General features: G+C 52.7%; 2 protein-coding genes across 5 annotated transcripts in view; one reads left to right on the forward strand and one right to left on the reverse strand.

Annotated features, from left to right (window-relative positions):
• The first annotated feature begins 783 nt into the window (after window positions 1-783).
• Window positions 784-14,322, forward strand: CDAN1 (codanin 1). 3 transcript variants are annotated; one of them, XR_014796700.1, is made up of 28 exons: window positions 784-952; window positions 1,118-1,596; window positions 1,783-1,989; window positions 2,157-2,326; window positions 2,801-2,914; window positions 3,028-3,106; window positions 3,530-3,650; window positions 3,831-3,940; window positions 4,469-4,558; window positions 5,190-5,265; window positions 5,780-5,985; window positions 7,008-7,128; window positions 7,264-7,410; window positions 7,520-7,686; window positions 8,004-8,091; window positions 8,321-8,410; window positions 8,539-8,593; window positions 8,824-8,957; window positions 9,031-9,134; window positions 9,406-9,564; window positions 9,892-9,955; window positions 10,119-10,197; window positions 10,369-10,470; window positions 11,907-12,014; window positions 12,142-12,205; window positions 12,363-12,544; window positions 12,827-12,934; window positions 13,563-14,322. XR_014796700.1 is itself a non-coding variant. In XM_084903088.1 (28 exons), exons 1-28 carry the CDS (start codon window positions 863-865, stop codon window positions 13,686-13,688), a joined length of 3,687 nt encoding a protein of 1,228 aa, XP_084759214.1. In that variant the 5' UTR covers window positions 794-862; the 3' UTR covers window positions 13,689-14,322. The 3 variants fall into 3 exon arrangements, 2 of the variants coding, with proteins under 2 accessions (XP_084759214.1, XP_084759215.1); XM_084903088.1 differs by having other exon boundaries at window positions 794-952; window positions 10,369-10,517; XM_084903089.1 differs by having other exon boundaries at window positions 796-952; window positions 1,786-1,989; window positions 10,369-10,517.
• A 619-nt stretch (window positions 14,323-14,941) lies between these two features.
• Window positions 14,942-19,041, reverse strand: part of STARD9 (StAR related lipid transfer domain containing 9) — an 89,773-nt gene continuing 85,673 nt past the window's right edge. For both annotated transcript variants that reach the window (XM_084904199.1, XM_084904198.1), the window contains exons 32-33: window positions 18,788-18,946; window positions 14,942-18,288 (exon numbers count right to left, since the gene is read on the reverse strand). In XM_084904199.1, coding sequence (XP_084760325.1) covers window positions 18,187-18,288; window positions 18,788-18,946 — 261 coding nt within the window. In that variant the 3' untranslated portion in view covers window positions 14,942-18,186. The remainder of the gene's footprint in view (window positions 18,289-18,787; window positions 18,947-19,041) is intronic.

The following is a 19,041-nucleotide window of genomic DNA, read 5'->3' on the forward strand; positions in this document are numbered from 1 at the left end:
AAGGGCTGTAAACATGGACTGCGGGGATAGCCCCAGGCACGGGAAGTTTGTGGCCTGAGGGTTACAAAAGGCTCCCAGCGAGAATTCTGGCTTCAAGTTTACTTGGTCCCTCCGTGGTGGTGAGTGATGGGGAACCTGTGGGCACCGCGTGGGCAGGGGTCACTGAGAACAGCCTTTGTAAAAAGTCAAATGAGCTGAAACTGGTTTGGCTCAATGGATAGAGTGTCGGCCTGCGGACTGAAGGGCCCGGGTTTCGATTCCGGTGGGAGGTGTGCAGAAGGCAGCTGATCAATGTTTCTCTCATTGATGTTTCTGGCTTTCTATCCATCTCCCTTCCTCTCTGTAAAAAATCAATAAAATATATTTAATAATAATTTTTAAAAAGTCAAATGAGGTGAGGCTAACCATAGTAACTTTCTTAAGGGGATGATGGGCAAGTCTGGAAAACTTAACTTTTGAAAGAAAATGCTTATCAAGAAAGATAAAGGCAGGGTCTCTCTCCGGAGAGTGGTTCACCTTCCCCGTCCGGCCGCTCTCCCGGGCCCTCTGTCTCCCGCCTCGCCCCCGAGTCCAGCAGGTCGCCCCCTCGGGCGGGGGGTCACCCACGCGGGGCCGGGCGCTCCCACGCCACAGGCCTGCAGCCGGGCCCGTGGCTGGGAGGCCCGAGCCAACCTCAGCCTGGGAAGTCCCGCCCGCCCGGCCCCGCCCCTCCGCGCCGCCCGCCCCGCCCCGCCAGCCCCTTGGCCCCGCCCCTCTGCCCCGCGGGCCAACGGTCGCCCTTCAGCGCAGGCCCCGCCCCTCCCCGGCCGCCGCCGGCGGCGCGCCTGCGCCTGCGCAATCGCCTCGGAGCTCCCCGACCGGGATGGCGGCCGTTTTGGAGTCGCTGCTGCGAGAGGAGGTGTCGGTCGCAGCCGCCGTGCGGTGGATCGCGCGCGGCGCCCAGAGTTCAGAGGTAACAGCGCCGACACGCCCCCGAGCCTGCCCTCCTCGGGAGATGCCCCCCCTGCGGTCCCCTTCCTCTGGGGTGACTGCTGTCAGCCGGGCCGAGTGCGCTCCCGCGGGGGCCGCCCGCTCCGGCCCGGGCTCCCCGCTGACCCTCCCGCCGCTCTCCCCTCAGGGTGACGCCGGGGAGGCGGCCGCGCTGAGCTCACTCCGGCCGCTGCGGAAGGAATTCGTGCCGTTCCTGCTGAACTTCCTGAGGGAGCAGAGCAGCCGTGTGGTCCCGCAGGGGCCCCCCACCCCCGCCAAGACCCCGGGCTCCTCGGCAGCCCTGCCCGGGAGGCCGGGGGGCCCGCCGCGGGGCGGACGCGGGGCGCGCAGCCAGCTCTTCCCTCCGACCGAGCCTCTGAGCGCCGCCGCCGAGGCCCCTGCAGCCCGCCGCGGGGGCCGGAGGCGGGGCCCGGGGCAGGCCCGCGAGCGCGGCGGCCGAGGCCCCGGGAGCCTGGAGGAGGGGGTCGGCGGGGAGAGCCCGCTCTGGGCGGGGAGCCGCAGGCCTAGGGCCGCCGGCAGCCCCAGCCGCGCGCGCTCCGATCCGCCAAATCTCAGCAACCTGGAGGAGTTCCCTCCCGTGGGCTCGGTGCCCCCCGGCAGTGCAGGGTGAGAGCCACCCCCGCCCGGAGAGGCTGTGCTGGGGGGCCAGTCATGAGGGCTCAGTAGGGCGAGGGAACGGCTGGAAGGTCGGGGATGGGATAACTACCATGATGAGGGGCGAGCTGTCTGTCCCCCAGCTGGTGTCGGGTTGCTGGAAGTGGGGACTTGGGGAAAACCTGTGGCTGCTCCCAGCAGGACGAAGCCTTCACGCAGGATAAACCCAACTCCGGTGAGCGAAGAGCGGTCACTCTCCAAGCCCAAGACCTGCTTCACTTCACCCCCAATCAACTGTGTTCCCAGTTCCCAGCCCTCCGTCCTGGACTCTAGCCCCTGGGGCCAGGGCCTGACCGCAGGCTGCAGGAGTCTGCAAGAGGAGCGGGAGATGCTCAGGAAGGAGCGGTAAGGCCCTGCTGCCTGGGATGGTCGTTTCCTTCCTGTGGGGGGTCTGATTGCCCCCCGGGAGCCGTGGGCCTGTTTCCTGGCCTGTGGACATCCTCTCTGGAGGAACCTGAATCTGGCTGTGGAGGGGAAGCCAGGCTGAGTGCGCATGGTATCTGTCTCCGTAGCTCTAAGCAGCTGCAGCAGTCACCTGCTCCCGCCTGTCCCACCCCAGAATCGGGGTCTTCCCTGCCCACCCGGACAGGAAACCTCACAGCTGAACCTGCTGACCCTGCCAAAGTGTCTTCCCGCCAGCGCCTGGAGCTGGTAGCCCTCGTCTATTCTTCATGCATTGCAGGTGGGTGAGAGCAAAGGATGCTGGAGCCGAGATACTTATAGAACTGTAGGGTAAGACAGTGGTCGGCAAACTGCGGCTCTTTGGCTCCTTGGGTGTGGCTTTTCCACAAAATACCATGGCCTGGGGGAGTCTACTTTGAAGAAGTGGCGTTAGACCAAGTTTAAGTTTAAAAAATTTGGCTCTCAAAAGAAATTTAAATTGTCATACTGTTGACATTTGGCTCTGTTGACTAATGAGTTTGCCGACCACGAGGGTAAGAGAATTGATAAGGCATGTAGAGTGGAGCCTGGACTCTTTATTTTTCTTAATGTTTAAAAATATATTTAAAATATGCTCATTACAGATTATTTTACAGTCTGAGATTGTTGGTATATAATAGAAGCATTATATTGCAAAATTTTCTAAGTTCTGAGTACTCCCCCCAGCCTTGATTCTTAATGGTGCTCAGTGCATCGGGGCTTCTTTTTCATCCAGAAAACCTGGTGCCAAATCTCTTCTTGGAGCTTTTCTTCGTCCTTCAGCTCCTTACTGCCCGGAGGATGGTGGTTGCTAAGAACAGTGACCTTGAACCCAGTCCAGGAGTCCTAGGTCAGTGAGCAAGCCTTTTTTTTTTTTTTTTTTTTTTTTTTTTTTTTTTTTTTGAGAAATGGAGTCTAGAAATGGAATAATTTTTAACTGACAGCTTGATACTATCATTCTAGATTCCCCGGAAAGCCCTCTATTCCAGAGTGTCCACGATTGTGTCTTCTTTGCAGTGCGGGTTTTGGAACATCAGTTTCAGTGAGTTGCTCCAGCGGAGGCATCTGAGCCTTGTCCCCATTGTCCACCTGGTTCTCTGGCCCATTGGAGTATGGGCTTGTGCTTAACACAAGTGTGCAGTGACCCTGGATCTGTCCTACCTGTAACCCTTTAATTTTATGTCAAGGCTATGAATTTGGCCTGTGAAAGAGTCAAACTGCCTGCTGTGATCTTGGTGACTGACCTTTGTCCTGGTTACTGTCTCATGTTCCTGTCCTGCTCGCTTGCTCCCTGCTCCATAAGGTCTCATTTCCTCCCCTTTTACTCTCATTAGCCTTAATCCTTGGCCTGTGGCTTTGCCTTACAAACCTGCTCCATGCTCTATACTCCGTGTGGTTTGCTGGTGCCAGCTTCCTATTTGCAGTGTGTGTCCCGTTACATTCATATACGCTCTTGACCTTGTAGAGTTCTTTCCTGCCTGGACAAAGGGACCTTGAAGCTGTTGGCTGAGAATGAGCGGCTGCTGTGCTTCTCACCAGCTCTGCAAGGCCGCCTTCGAGCAGCCTATGAGGGCAGTGTTGCTAAGGTATGACCCCACCTTAGATGACGACTGGCCCAGAACCGACCCTTCCCAGCTTCATAATTCAGGGTGCTCAGTTCACACCACTCTGCTGTCCTGTGATCTAACTGGGGAGGAATAGGGGATGAAGTTTTCTGAGCATACACTCTACAGGCTTCTGTTCCTAATGTCATTGCCATATTTTAGGTCTCTCTGGCGATGCCACCCGCTGTTCAAGCCGTCTCCTTTCAGCCAGAAACTGACAATCGTGCCAACTTCTCCAGTGACCGAGCCTTTCATACTTTTAAAAAACAGAGGTGATAAGAAAAGGGAATTTGCAGGGAGGTAAAGAGGCCATTTTTATTCTGAGATAGGCAACTTATGTCATTTTCATAGAAAGTTAATCAACTTTCAGTACCCGGAGATGTGTGTCAGGCATGTGGTGGGCTGCTTCTGGGTTAGAGCATCGTCATCCTGGAGAGAACTTAGGAGAACACAGGAATGGGGCTGTGGGTAGTCCTGTCATCAGTTCTTCTGAGGTAGGGGAGGTGCTTCTGGGATTGAGTTAGATTGGCTGTGCCCAGGTCATCAGGCATTCTTTTTTTTTTTAATATATTTTATTGATTTTTTTAGAGGAAAGGAGAGGGATAGAGAGTTAGAAACATCGATGAGAGAGAATCATCAATCAGCTGCCTCCTGCACATCTTCTACCGGGGATGTGCCCGCAACCCAGGTACATGCCCCTGGCCGGAATCGAACCCGGGACCTTTCAGTCCGCAGGACGACACTCTATCCACTGAGCCAAACCGGTTTCGGCTCATCAGGCATTCTTGTGTGTCTCTCAGGGATGTGTTTTATGAGGTGCTTCGAGAGTGGGAGGATCGCCACGAGGAGCCTGGCTGGGATTTTGAGAAGGGCTTGGGCAACAGGATCAGGTGGGTGCTCCAACACTGTCACCTTGTCTTGCTTGCTTCCAACAGCAAACAGCTCATATTATTGAAGGAAGGCTTTTCTCCACTGTTTCCAGCCTGAAGCTGTTATCTTCTGTCCTTAATCGCTCTAGTTCCTGCCCATTCAGCCTCTACTCAAAGGGATTTGTCTCTCCAGCTCCTTCCTCTCAGAAAGGACTCATACTTGTTCTCTGGGGGTGAATGCTTGGGAAAGCGCAAAGCTCTTGCTCCAGGTTGCTTGAGTTTTGGCCAAAGTTACTGGTTAGACCCTTTCCAACCTCCGTTGGCTAGTTTGGCAATTCCAATCACTTAGCATAGCTAGGTAACTAGGATGCAGGAAGAATATCCTCTGTCCAGTGATCTGCCTTCCACGTGGGTCTTGAAGCTAACTGGCCCTCAATGAGGACTGAAGATTAGAGGGGTGATATTATTTCTTGTTTGGCTAAGTGTATCTATCCCTGAGGGAATCTCACTGTGTCCCTTACCTTTTCCTCCTCCTTGTGCTGGCCCGCTGTGCCAGAGGTAAAGGGCTGAAAGGCCCCAGAATTGGCTTGTTCTCTCAGATCTACCTCCTTTCTCCTTCCCTTACACTCCATTTCCATCTCTTACTCCTCAGAGCCATGATGGGTCAACTCTCTGCAGCCTGCGGCCACAGTCATTTTGTTCGGCTTTTCCAAAAACAACTTCTCCAGGTAATAGCTTCCAGCAGTAGATTAATCTACAGTGAACTGTACGCCTGGGGTTGTGGGGCAGCCAATCAAGTCCTGGGCTGGGGTTTGAGCGGGAGCTCTGCTTCTTGGATAGTGGTTGAAACTCAGAGAGGAGCCAAGATGTCTCCTATGCCGTGCACCCCCACTCCTGGGCCTCCTCTCACATCCGTACCTTCCTGTCTGCCTCCAACCTCTCACTACTTCCTGGCTCTTGAATTCTGTTGTGGTAGAAAGAATGTGGGCTTTAGACTCAGTTGAGCCTCGTTTCAGATCCCAGCTCTACTGGCCTGGGCAGATGTTTCATCTTGTGGTTGCAGTTTCTTCACCGTAAAACAAGAATATCTCAAAAAATGTATCTATGGCACCTGGTAGAGGGTTGGCATTCCATAAATGTTTATTCTTTATTTTATTCAATCCTGGTGTTTTTTTTGGTTGTTTTTTTTTAAATTACTGTGTTGCTTTTTTATTGTTATTTCTCTCCTCCCCACTGCCCCAGATGTGTCAGAGCCCTGGTGGTGCTGGAGGCACCATCTTGGGTGAGGCTCCAGATGTGCTAAGTATGCTTGGAGCTGACAAGCTGGGACGGTTGCGGCGCCTACAGGAACGGCTGGCGGCCCCTCAGAGCAGTGGTGGGCCCTGCCCACCGCCCTCCTTCCCGGGCTGCCAGGGCTTCTTCAGGGACTTCATCCTGAGCGCCAGCAGGTAAGGTCCTGTGTCCCAGTGAGGGACAGAGGTCCGAGAGAGCTTTGTCTTCCCAAAAGGGCAGGCAGTTCTCTCTCCTGGAATGTAAGGGGGGGACTGGGTGATATCTGGGCTCCTTCGAGTTCATACTTCCTGCCTCTATTTTCCAATTACAGTTGAAATCAAATATTGTATTAGTTTCAGGTAAATAACATAGGGATTAGCTTACAAGGTGGTCACCCGGGTAAGCCTAGTACCCACCTGAAGCCATCGATATTTCCTGTGCTGTGACTTTTTTATAACTGTCAATTTAATCCCTTTACCGTTCTCACCCTTATCCTAACACCCCTCCCTTCTGCTAACCATCAGTAAGTTTGTTTATATTGTTAGTGAAACAATTCGGCATTTGTCTCTGACTTATTTCACTTAGAGTAATAACCCCTAGGTCAGTGGTCGGCAAACCGAGGCTCCTGAGCCACATGCGGCTCTTTGGCCCTTTGAGTGTGGCTCTTCAAAGTTTGGCCCTTTGAGTTTGGCTCTTTGAGTGTGGCTCTTCCACAAAACACCACCTGCGGGTGCGCACATACAGTGTTCGTGGCCCATGCGCAGAAGTCAGATTTTGGCCTGAGCGAATCTGTTTTGAAGAAGTGGCGTTAGAACACTCAAGGGGCCAAAGAGCCGCATGTGGCTCTCAAGCTGTGGTTTGCCGACCACTGCTCTAGGTCTATCTATGTTGTCACAAATAGAAAAAAAACAAAAAGAAAAAAAATTATTTTTTTATGGCTGAGTAATTCCCATTATTTTTATACTATGTACCACATCTTTATCCGTTTGTCTGCCAGTGGACACTTAGGTTGCTTCCATACTTGGCATTTGTAAATAATGCTGCAATGAACATACAGGTGTTTACCTTAAGATCTTGTTCTTTTACCTACGTGAAAAACCTGTTCCTTGGCCTTCCGTCCCTGAGCCTTTCTGTCTGGAACACTCTTCTCTGTTCTGGTTCTTCCTACAACTTTTTTCTTTCTTGCTCGCCGTCCTAGCTTCCAGTTTAATCAGCATCTCATGGACAGTCTGAGTCTGAAGATTCGGGAGCTCAACAGCCTTGTCCTGCCTCAGCCTGAGGCTAGTGAAGAAGACGGAGAGGCAGATGTGGACTGGCAGGTTAGCGAGCAGAAGAGGGAGCGGAAGGGTTCTGACCTAAGAGGGAATGGGTGTTTTCAAGAACTTTGTGACAGATTCGGACTTTTTTCTAGAAGCCTTATGCTTAGGACCTTTTACCTCCCTGGCCTCCTGCAGGGTGAACGGAGGCAGTTTGCCGTGGTGCTGCTCAGCCTGAGGCTTCTGGCTAAGTTCCTGGGCTTCGTGGCTTTCCTGCCCTACCGGGGCCCTGAGCCTCCCCCCACCCGGGAGCTCCAGGACTCCATTCTGGCCCTGAGGAGCCAGGTGAGCAGGGGCTCTGGGAAGGTGGGAGCGGAAAGAGCCACAGGGCCCTGTGGTTAGAGGACGCGTCCCAGGCCCCTTGAGACCTGCTGACAAATGCTGGCCCTGCCAGGTGCCCCCCGTCCTGGATGTACGCGCTCTGCTGCAGCAGGGGCTGCGCGCCCACCGAGCAGTGCTCACAGTGCCCTGGCTGGTGGAGTTCCTCTCTCTGGCTGACCACATTGTTCCCATGCTGGACTATTACCGCAGCATCTTCTCTCTCCTGCTGCACCTGCACCGGTGAGCGGGGGAGGGGCGAGGCGGGGAGAAGGTGGCTGCGGTTCCGTGTATGAGGAGAAGGCCAGCCTGTGCTTCCTCTGTGTGCCACGGCCATCACAGCACCTCGGGAGGCTGGGTTTGGTCCTCAAGGAAAGACACTGGGTAGTTATGTGCCCTTTTCTGTTCCCACGTTGGGCCAGCTGAGAGGGAGGGCAGATCTGAGAGGGGCCCTGAGGAGATCCGGGTCCCCTGCACCACAGCAGTCCCCTTTGGGTCTGCTTTTGGGAATTCCCTTCCAGCCATAGCTCTCTCTCACTGGTCCCTCATCTACCTTTTAGGAGCTTGGTTTTATCTAAGGACGGTGACGGGGAGATATGCTTCCTGAACAAGCTGTTGCTGCTTGCTGTTCTGGGCTGGCTTTTCCAGGTTGGTGGAGTGAGAGTCCAGATTGGGCAAGGAGGGGGACACCACTGTGGCTGGAGATGGGGAGACTGGCTGAGTCTGAGCAGGGTTGGGGCCAGAAGGTGAAGGTTCAGGGTAGGTATGGGAATCACTAGTTTCAGAGGAAGGTTGCCTAAACCCTGAAACCATGCGGTCGGAGGTGTCTGAAGCTCTGAAGTCCTGACTGGAGCTTGTACTGCTTTAATCTCATCAGATTCCCACAGTCCCTGAGGACCTGTTCTTTGTGGAAGAGGGTCAGGTGGATGTGTTTGAGATGGACACAGAAACTTCAGAGCATGGCTTGGTAAGTGTTGGGGTCCAACCAGAGCCATAGGGTCCACAGGAATAAAGGAGACAAGCCAGGATAGAGACTGAACTCTCGTGTGATTTTTGTACATGATTGTCCCAGTTCTGGCCTGCTCTCCCCCCCAGGATGGCGTGCCTGTGGTGGACCAGCACCTGCTCTACACTTGCTGTCCTTATATCGGTGAGGATCTTGTGTGTGTGTGTGTGTGTGTGTGTGTGTGTGTGTGTCCGTCCTTAATCCGTGGCCTGTCCCTTCAGGAGTGCCCAGCAGCCGAATGTGTGTGTGTTCTTGGGCACTCCCCAGGAGCCTCAGCCTCTTTTCTCCACAAACTCTAAGTTCAACATGCTTTTTGTGAGTGTGTGTCTCGGGGAGAGGGTTTTGGAACTAAGTACTTGGTCTTCCTGACGCAGGAGAGCTCCGCAAACTGCTTGCTGCGTGGGTATCGGGCAGCAGCGGGCGGAGCGGGGGCTTTGTAAGGAAAATCACGCCCACCACCACCACCAGCCTGGGAGCCCCGCCTCTCCGGACCACCCAGGGGCTGCAGGTGAGAGGCGGGCGGAGGCGGGGCCGCCCACTGGGGAAAAGGGGGTTTTCACGCACCGTCCCCTCCCCCACAGGCACAGCTGGCCCAAGCCTTCTTCCACAACCAGCCACCCTCCCTGCGCAGGACCGTGGAGTTTGTGGCAGAGAGAATTGGCTCTAACTGTGTCAAACATATCAAGTGAGTCTGGGTTGAGGGGTTTGGGATGGAGGTGTTGAGGGTCCCAGTCTCATTCTCTTACCATTTTTTCCGTTTTAACTCCTAGTACCTTGTTACCAAATTGAGGAAAGTCGGCTGTGGGGGATTCTGGAGGAAGGGCCAATGGTGGATGGGAGGAGGAGGCTGAAATTGCTGTTTTTGTAGTTAGTTCTGACCAGATTTTCTTGAATTTGCAGCCCCTTTCTGATTCAACCCTTCCAACTACCTCCAAACATTGCTGTCCCTGCTACAGGGCCACGCTGGTGGCAGATCTGGTGCGCCAGGCCGAGTCGCTTCTTCAAGAGCAGCTGGTGACGCAGAGACAGGAAGGGGGAGATCCAGGCCAGCTGTTGGAGATCTTGTGTTCCCAGCTGTGCCCCCATGGGGCCCAGGCATTGACCCAGGGGCGGGAGTAAGATACCAGTCTGTTTGGACTCTCCTCCTAGCTTATATTTTTCTGACCTTTCCCCCCCTTTCACACTCATATCCTTTATTCCACATCCTCTCCCCACCCCACTTTTTTCATTCTTTGCCTCCTCTGTAAGCTGACTTTGGCTTTAGAGTTTTTGGGACCCAAAGTCCAAATTGAAGAGCAGGAGGTTGGGGTTCCCGTTCCTCCCAGCATCTGGGTGGGACCCGGGGCCTGCCTGCTGCTCCCTGAGGCGGAGCCCTCCCTGCTTACGGATTGGTGCCCTCGGGACCCGTCCTCCTGTGGTCAGGCTGACCCTCCTCCTTTCAGGTTCTGCCAGAAGAAGAGCCCTGGTGCCGTGCGGGCGCTGCTCCCTGAGGAGACGCCGGCAGCCGTACGTAGGCAGGAGCCTGGAGCCAGCGGCTGGGTGGCTGGGGGGAGGTGTGTGCTCGTGGCTGTGAGTGCCAGGCCGCTGGCAGTAGGTGGGTCGGTCCTGGACTGGGCTTTCATCATCCCCAGTCCTTCCTTGCCCGACTCTGGAGCCCTTCTTCTCACAGGTTCTGAGCAGCGCAGAGAACATTGCTGTGGGGCTTGCGATAGAGAAAGCCTGCACTTGGTTGTCAGCCAACATCACAGGTAAGGCCCGAGCAAGGGAGCGGCTGACCCAGGTTTTCAGAAGTGGACTGGCAGGAAGTTGGAGGCCATGTGGGGGAATGGGACTCAGAGCCTGCTGGGAACAGCGAAGGGCATGGGCAGGCAAGCAGGGCGGCCCTGGCGACACCTTTTCTGTTCTCCCTCTGACTGCAGCGCTGATCAGGAGAGAGGTGAAAGCTGCAGTGAGTCGCGTGCTTCGAGCCCAGGGTCCGGAGCCGGCTGTCCGGGGGGACCGGAGGGGCTGCTCCCGTGCCTGTGAGCACCATGCTCCCCTCCCCTCCCACCTCATCTCCGAGATCAAAGTACACAGCTCCCTACTCCCTTCAGCTCCTCTCCCCACTCCGTGCTCTCTTCCTGGCCTCCCTCCTCTCACATCAGCTCTAGTATTTGTCGCAGCTTTCTGTGTTCTCCAGCTACTTCCCGTATTGTTTGATACTGAATGGGATAAGGTAGGACAGGGTTGAATTGAATGGCTTTCCTGATTGCTCTTTGACTTGTGGTATTTGAATCACCTGAAAGGTGAAAAGGGTAGATACAAAAATTTTTTACTAGATAATATACTCCACAGATGGTGAAGGGGTAGGTGGTAAATGGCTGTCCAGTGAAGTAGGGATTTTTAAGGGGCAGTCATCTGGTATTGGGATGTGATTTCAGAAATGTTCTATGTGGGAGGTTAATGCTTGTTTAGTTATAGGCAGTAATAATAATCTATCAGTGTTCTTAACTTGATTTTAAAAAATCAAAGACTAGCCTTAGCTGGTTTGGCTCAGTGGATAGAGCATCGGTCTGAAGACTGAAGGGTCCCTGGTTGGATTCCAGTCAAGGACACGTGCCTGGGTTGCAGGCTCGGTCCCCAGTAGGGGGCATGCAGGAGGCAGCCAACCAGTGATTCCCTGTCATCATTGATGTTTCTGTCTCTTCCTCTCTGTAATAAAAAATATATATTTAAAAAATCAACGGTAACTGAAACAATTGTTAAAAAAAAAAAATCAAACTATTTAGAGCCAAGGTCAGCAAACAGCCCTTGCCAAATCTAGCCGTGCTTGTTTTATAAGTAAAGTGTTACTGGGACACAGCCACGCTTGTTCATTTACCCATTAACTGGGGCTATTTTTGTGCTCCACACAGAGCTGAGTAGTTGGGCAGAGACCTCATGGCCTGTGAAGCCTCAACTATTTACTGGTTTCCCTGGTCTAGGGGAGGATGCAGAAGCAAAGATGTGGACTAGGGACTAAGAAGGAATGACTAAAACAGAGAGGAGTATATAGGAGGAAGAAGGAAAGGCTACACACCCATTAGCTACTATTTTCCAGTAGACAGGATTTCTATACTGAAACCTCGACTCTCCTGAGATGAATAGACAAGCATAAAGGATAGGAAATATCATGTGTATGCCTTAGGCTGGTTCCCCCTAAATTCTTCCAGAATGAGATGCTCTCTGGGGATCGGCTTTGTCTCTTCACCTCTGGCAGCATGTTCCCAGCTTCCTGCTCCATCCGTCCCTCTGTTGTCCCCTCGGTTGCTTCTCCCAGCTGTGCTGTCCTGCTCCGGCCTCCATCTGAGGGCACTTTGGCCCAATCACTTCATGCAGGGGCCCTGCCTTCCTTTCCTCTGCCTCTCCCCACTGGTTGAGCCCCACCCCAAGCCAGAATCTCTTTGGCCTCACTCTTTCCTGCCCCTGCTCTCTCTAGGATGTGCTCTCTGTAGCTGTGGGGCCCCGAGACCCTGAGGAAGGAGTGTCCCCAGAGCATCTGGAGCAGCTCCTAGGCCAGCTGGGTCAGACGCTGCGGTGCCGCCAGGTTAAGATACGGCAGCATGCTCTTCTTGTGTGTCCTTGCATGTGCCCAGTAACCAGAGCCACATTGGCTCAGGTCTGCGACTCTCAGGGTGGTGCTAACATCCAGGCTCTCCGTGCTTTCCCCCCAGTTCCTGTGCCCACCTGCCGAGCAGCATCTGGCGAAGTGCTCTGTGGAGTTAGCATCCCTCCTCGGTATGTCTTCTTTCATCTCCCTCTTGCCAGATCCCCCGATCTCAGGGTTGGGTGCAAGCAAGATTAGAACTTGACACTTCCCTTCTGCTCTTCCTCCTCCCAGGGGCAGGCCAGGTAACCCTGTTCCATTTCTTAAAGCTTGGCTTTCTCCCCGTAGTTGCAGACCAAATTCCTGTACTAGGGCCCCCGGCACAACACCAGCTGGAGAGAGGGCAGGCTCGAAGGCTCCTACACACGCTGCTTTCCCTGTGGAAGGATGACTTTCAGGTGCCTGTCCCGCTGCAGCTCCTGCTGAGTCCAAGAAACGTGGGGCTTCTGGCAGACACTCGGCCAAGGGAGGTGAGTCAGAGGTGGGTGGATGGGGGCAGACTTCTCAGCCCTCCGGGGTCATGTCTACCACCCTGGTCATACCCACCACTCTCACCCCGAATGTTATGTATGAGCTTGCTTCTTTTGTTCTCCTTTTCTGGCAGCTTGCTCATTTCTGTTCCGTGCCAAAACGGACTCCCCTAGAGCTTAACCTCAGGTCTGCTCCCTCCTCAGCAGCTGTCCTTTGAATCGTCAGGGTCACTGTGTAGTCCTCCTAGCACCCTGACCTGACCTGCTGCATGTGTGTTGCAGTGGGACCTGCTGCTGTTCTTACTCCGGGAGCTGGTAGAGAAAGGTCTGATGGGACGGAAAGAGATAGAGGCCTGCCTGGACAGCCTCCGTGAGGCCCAGTGGCCAGAGGTAAGGTGCCCTCATCTTCCCTGACCTAGAAGAGAGCAGGTATCAGATGTCCCTTTTATCCTGAAAGGGGGCAAGTGATGGTGCCTGGCATTCTTAGCATCTTCCCAAAGCTCAGTGGGTTTTGTCAAGTGTGTTCAGGACCACCCTCCCCGGAGTGGCTGTTCTGGTGGGCCTTCACATTTGAGCAGCTACTGTATGAAGGAAGGGCCTGTCAGTGGAGGAAGGGAAGATGGAAGGCAGGTGTAGTTGGAAAGGAGCATGGCATAGTGAGTGTGGATTTTTAATAACCTGAATTTTAATCTCATCTAGTACTTAATGTTGTGATTTAGGGCAAAGAATTCATCTCAGTTTAACCATAAAATGGAAATAATTCATACCTCCTAGCACCTGTCAAGATGAAATAATGTGCATGGTGAGTACTCGGATGGTGATAAGGGCTCACTAGCTGCTCTGAGCCTCCCGTCAGAGTTTACTCTCCCAGAATACTTAATGGGGCAAGGTTTCAAGGCCATTTCAGTGTAGAAGGCAGTTAGGAAATACGTTAGGGCTTCATATTTGTGATTTTTAGTAGAAATGAACTATCCAGAATTACGTGTCTGCCTTTTCTGTCATCTTTTGCTTATTGCAGGACTTTGCTGAAGAATTAGCAACACTGTTCAGTCTGTTTCTGGCTGAGCCCCAGGTGCCAGAACCCCAGCTACGAGCTTGTGAGCTGGTGCAGCCAAACCGGGGGACTGTGCTGGCCCAGAGCTAGGACTGAGAAGTGGCCCTTGAAGTCTCACCAGAACCTTGGCACCCACCGGACTGTGCCTCAGGGGGAGGCCCAGCGCCACCCCAAAGTGCCCAGAGCTGACTGACCCCTGCTGGTGCGGGAGTGGCCGAGTCTGAAATTAGGCTTCCTGCTTACATGTGAAGTAAGTGTGTGGCTGCCTGGCTGCTCGCCACCCTGAGTCTCAGGAGGAGGAGGAGGGTTCGCCTGAGTCAGGATTGCGGTGGAAGAGCCTAGACTCCAGCCCTGGAGCAGAAGAGTCGGCATTTATTACTTGGATGCTAACTGAAATTATGTGTGTGGGCTTGAGCCCCACTTGCTGCTATCCCAGCATCTCTAAGTCTGTGGTTTGAGAAATCATGACAGAGGCAAATGACATTGTTTAACTTGTGAGTAAAGTTAAAACATGAATCTTGGGAGTTACATTTTCACCAGGAGCTGGACTGCCCTCTCCTTAAAAATGCACAATGGATGGGGTGGAGCCCTCCCACCAGAAACCCAGCCCTACCCCCTGCGCCCCCTGCCTCCAGTCCTGGGCAGGTAACTCTGACCCTGACTCCAGGAGCCAAGGGTGGGGCAGAACTAGAGCTTTTTTAAATAAACTCTTCTTTACAGAGGGCTTCCTGTCTTGCTCTTTTCACCTGACTCTGCCCTGTGGAAGGCCCGAGTGGGCGTGGAGCCGGGTACTGGTGTCACCTGGCACTGCCCAGTGTACAGGGTGAGGAGGGCCCTGTTGACTCATTGCCAAGAGTGTTGGCTTTTATGCCACTCCCTCCCTTGAAAGCTGTAGGATAAGCTTCTGCTCACCAGTACTCCCCACTAAACGAGTGGTGGGGCGGCGCTTGTCATGCTTGTTCTGTTAGGGCTGGGAGCCGGGGTGAGGGGAGCAGTGACCTGGCTCACAACAGAAGCATTCTCCATGCCTCTAAATCAGTGTTTCCCAAACTTCTCTCATGATGAGAATCACCTGGTGGAGTTGTTAAAACACAGATTCCTGAATCCCAACTAAGAAGTGCTAAACTAGAATTTTTGAGAACATATAGGTAAAATTGCATACCTAACTTAGTGCTCTGTATATAACATCTGTCTTAGAGCACTAGTTAAGTATACAATTTTACCTATATGTTCTCAAAAATTCTAGTTTAGCACTTCTTAGTTGGGATTCAGGAATCTGTGTTTTACAACTCCACCAGGTGATTCTCATCATGAGAGAAGTTTGGGAAACACTGATTTAAATGATCCATTGACTTTTGACCAATCATGCACTGCCTTGATAATGTGAATTAAGAGCTATAAAAGCTGTGGGTTTTCTACTTGGGTGGTGTGTACTCGGGTTGTTGGGAAAGGAAAAGGTACTCGGGGGCCCTGTTTGAAATACCGTCTGTGCACACTTGTGTATTCTTGGGGAAAGTCTCGAGATCTCCGACCCAAGGGTGGGTCTCTGGGCCTGAGGGGTCTGCTGTGTGACTAGAGCTGATGAGGAGCCTTTACTCAGATTAAGTCCGGGGGGGGGGGGGGGGGGGGGGGGGGTCTGTCTCTTAGCGCCCCCTGCAGTCGCGCTCTGCCCAGTCAGGTGTGCCTGCGCGTTCCCTTCCCCTCAGGTGATTGCAGTCACTCCAACAAGTTTCTACATCTGAGCCATTTACCTTAATCTCATCCTCAGAGGCCTTTTTTAAATTTTTTTATCTTTGTCCTTTAAATCTCATTTATACTAGAGAAGTTCAGGATGTTCTCAATGCCAGAGACCAACTGTCTGCACCCATTAGGGGCGGCTGAACAAAAGCACTGCCTCCGGGAGTGGAGCCCTAAGGTTAAGCAGCAGCTACTTCAGACACCAGCTCTGAGGGAGGGGGGTGGGCACGCCACACGGGGACAGCCTGAGGCCCGAGCATGATGCTCCGTTAGACTTAGCACAGCCCAGTTCAGGAAACTCAGTGCTGGCCTGTGTGACTCCTAAAGGCCTACTCTACGCAGTAAGATAACCAAAATCACAGAGGCAAAGAATAAGGAAACCTAAAACCAATATTCTGTTTGCTTGAGTTGTAGTGAAAAGCAGCAATGAAACATTAAAAAAAAAAAAAAAAAAAAAAATCACAGAGGCAGCTAATGAGCTAGTGAACTTGTTTTTTTTCTATGTACAGAGTGTCCTCAGAAAAAGTACACTAACAGCTATAATGGCTCAATTTTGAAGATGAAATGTATTTTAACAAACATTAAAATTTTATAATTCAAAGTATGTATTTTTTTTTTTTTTTTTTTTTTTGGAACACCCTGTATCTGTTCTCAGTTATTAAAAACAATGAATTTCAAAGGGTAGTCTCCAGACAACTGAATCAGAATCTCAGGTGGGGCCCAGCAAGTCCTTTTGGTGATTCTGATGCACAATGAAGTCTGTAAATCATCTGTCTAAACCACATTCTGACTTTCTCATAATCGTGTAGGCCTGTGGATGATCTTTAACACTTGCGTTTGCCATATGAGCCTCAGTTAATATTCTTTTAGGTGGCTGACTCTCAGGCCTGGTAAGTGATTTCTCTAGTGAGGGGATAAGGTCACCTCTGGGCTACCCATATGCTCAGATCCCCATTGCTGGCTGTCTCAGAAGCCCCAGAGGCCCACCTGTTACCAGTAAAGAAATACCTTCCAGAGGATTACAGCCACTGTCAGGTGTGGTAAGGACTGTTCTGGAACCCTCCCTTATTGGTACTTGGGCTCCAGCTGGCCATAATTGGGCTACTAACCTGGCTGCTATTTACATGCCTTAAAGCAGTGCCGAGTTCGTAGAAAGCAATTATATGTACTAGAGGCCCAGTGCATGGCAGGAGGGGGTGTCAAGCAGGGGGAGCCCCTCAGCCCGGCCTGCACTCTCAGTCCAGGACCCCTCGCTCTTTACTGCCTGCCGGCAAGAGAGGCTCCCTATGGGAGCGCACTGACCACCGGGGAACAGCTTCTGCATTGAGCACCTGCCCCCTAGTGGTCAGTGCACATCTTAGTGACCGGTCATTCCGCTGTTAAGTCAATTTGCATATTATGCTTTCATTTTATAGGAGTATAACTTGAAACTGGGCCATGAGTACTTATTGCCGTCATCTCAAGGAACACACTTAGGCTATCTCAGGACAATCTTCACGTATAAAAGTACATATCAGACTTTTAATTTGCAAGTGTTCTGACCATTCAGTCAACAGATTGGTAAGAGATTTATATGAAAAGAGATGGGAGTACATAAATAGGGTGTTAAATATATCGAGTGTCATCAAAGCAAAACCCAGAAAAATAAAAGTTTAAAGAAAAACACATTCAACAATACATAAATAATTTGAGGTAAGAGAAAAATCCTGCAAACACTTTTAGAAAAATAAACCTCTGCTGAACTCAACAGAAATTTTACCACATCTTGATCCCTAGATGGTCACCTGCTGGGCACCAGAACTAAAGCTGGAATCTTTCCCACTCCTACCATTTCCAGGTAACCACACAGAATAATTAAAACCTCAGTCTGCCAGGCTAAGGCAAGAGAAAGCCGTTCTCATTCATCCTAGAATAGGTGTGGCTGCAGCAACAGCATGAAATGCTAATAAGACCACTGCCGACAGACCCAGCTCTGAGGCCTTAAATGGAACTGAGCTTCCTTCTAACAAGTCACTCACCTCCTCTAGGAGTTCCGATATGTTCTCTTCCATCTTCAAAAGAAATTTCTTTTGCGTTGTCAGCAGCTAGCATCTGGCTGCTCACTTCCTAACTCTCTTAAAGAGATAGGCCCCCACCTTGCCCCAAATCTGTCCAGGTGGTTTCTACAGTGAATGGTCTCATTCTACTGAGCTCTGGAGTGACAGCTCCATGAGATCGCATTGCTCAGCACTTCTGACTGAGGCAAAGACCCCAACATCCCCTCCTGTGAGGAAAAGGGGGAAGGGGAGAGAGTAAAAATAAAGCATTTGATAAAAATTCAAGGAGAAATGATTCTGAATCACTGTTCTGGTTTGTGCAGCTGTTTTTTTACGTTTTCTGTTTTGGTAACAGTCCGTCTCACAGTGGAACTGAATGCTGGAGGCCGATTTCAGAGCAGAGTCTTAGCCAGTAGCTGCCTCCCTGCCAGCCCGAGGGCCGGGCCACACCAGAAAAGCACCATCAAGAGCACACCGTCTCCCAGCTCGGCTGACCATGTCCAATCCTGGTCCCTGAGCGGCTTGTCTGCATAGCGTCTCAGACAGGAAAGAAAGGTGAAAACTCCGACTTGAGCTTCGCTGGTTCTGGACAGCCAGGGTCAGGAGCTCAGGCCTCGCACTCTGCAGAGCCGCCAGCTGCGACCAGTGCTGACTGGGCTTCCCGGCAGCTCCGGGCTGAGTGCGTCTTCCCAGGCGGCCGCGGCAGGTGGCCTCGGCTCTCCTTGCCTCGGGTGCGGAGAGGAACAAGCGCTGCCCCAGTGGCTCCGGAGCGTCCTGGGCCTGAGTCTCAGCAGCACCATCGTGACCGTGAGATGCTAGCTACCAAGGAAGGAAGCCAGTCTGGCTATAACCAGTGGCTGCTGTTTGATGCAGGAGCTTAAGAGATGAGGCGGGAAACCTGGAGCGCCAAGTTCTATCTGAAACAAAACAGGGAAGAGTCAAAAGTACAGACAGATGTGAGAGTGTGCCCCCTCCAGCTGTGGCGATGGGTGAGACTCCTCAGAGAGTCTGCGGTCCTAGAACTTACGGGCCCTGGGCTCTGCTGTTCAGATCTAGGCATTGGCTTCACCTCCCAGTGACAAAGGTCAGGCCAGGGGACTGGGAGTAGGGCCAAATAGAATGAATGGGTCCTTTGCTCTGCTCTGCTGAGGCAGCTGCCTTTGCCCCCGGGGGACCCTGGGAACAGCCAGAGGAGAAAGGCTGCTAGGCTCTCTGGCAATAGCAGCATCAGAGAGGGTTGATCCACTCTGTCCTCTGATTCCCCAGGGACTCCCTCCCCTTACTGTGACCCAAGAAGCCCCTGAGTGTCAGGCCACAGGGCCAAGGCGCTGAGGACATGGAGCAGCTAAGCCGGCTACACAACGTCCCCATGGTGCTGTGAAGGCAGATCCAGGCGAGCTGCAGGGGGCGCATCACCTGGGCCAAGTAGATGACTCTGGTGACCTCCTTGCCTTCCACGGTGAGGGGCTGCAGGATCCAGGCACTGGGCAGGATCTCCCCGCGGACCATCTCTTTGCTGGGTCTCGGCATGGATGTGTCATATACAGACTGAGCCGCCATGACAAAGAGATGCCCCTGGGACAGAGAGAGCGGTGTGAGTCCTGCCTATGTGACCACCAGATAGGCTCCAGACTGCTATCACCCATTCTCTCCCCAGAGGACCTGAGGCC

Source organism: Pipistrellus hanaki, assembly GCF_964339955.1.
Source record: "Pipistrellus hanaki genome assembly, chromosome: 1".
NCBI lineage: Eukaryota > Metazoa > Chordata > Mammalia > Chiroptera > Vespertilionidae > Pipistrellus > Pipistrellus hanaki.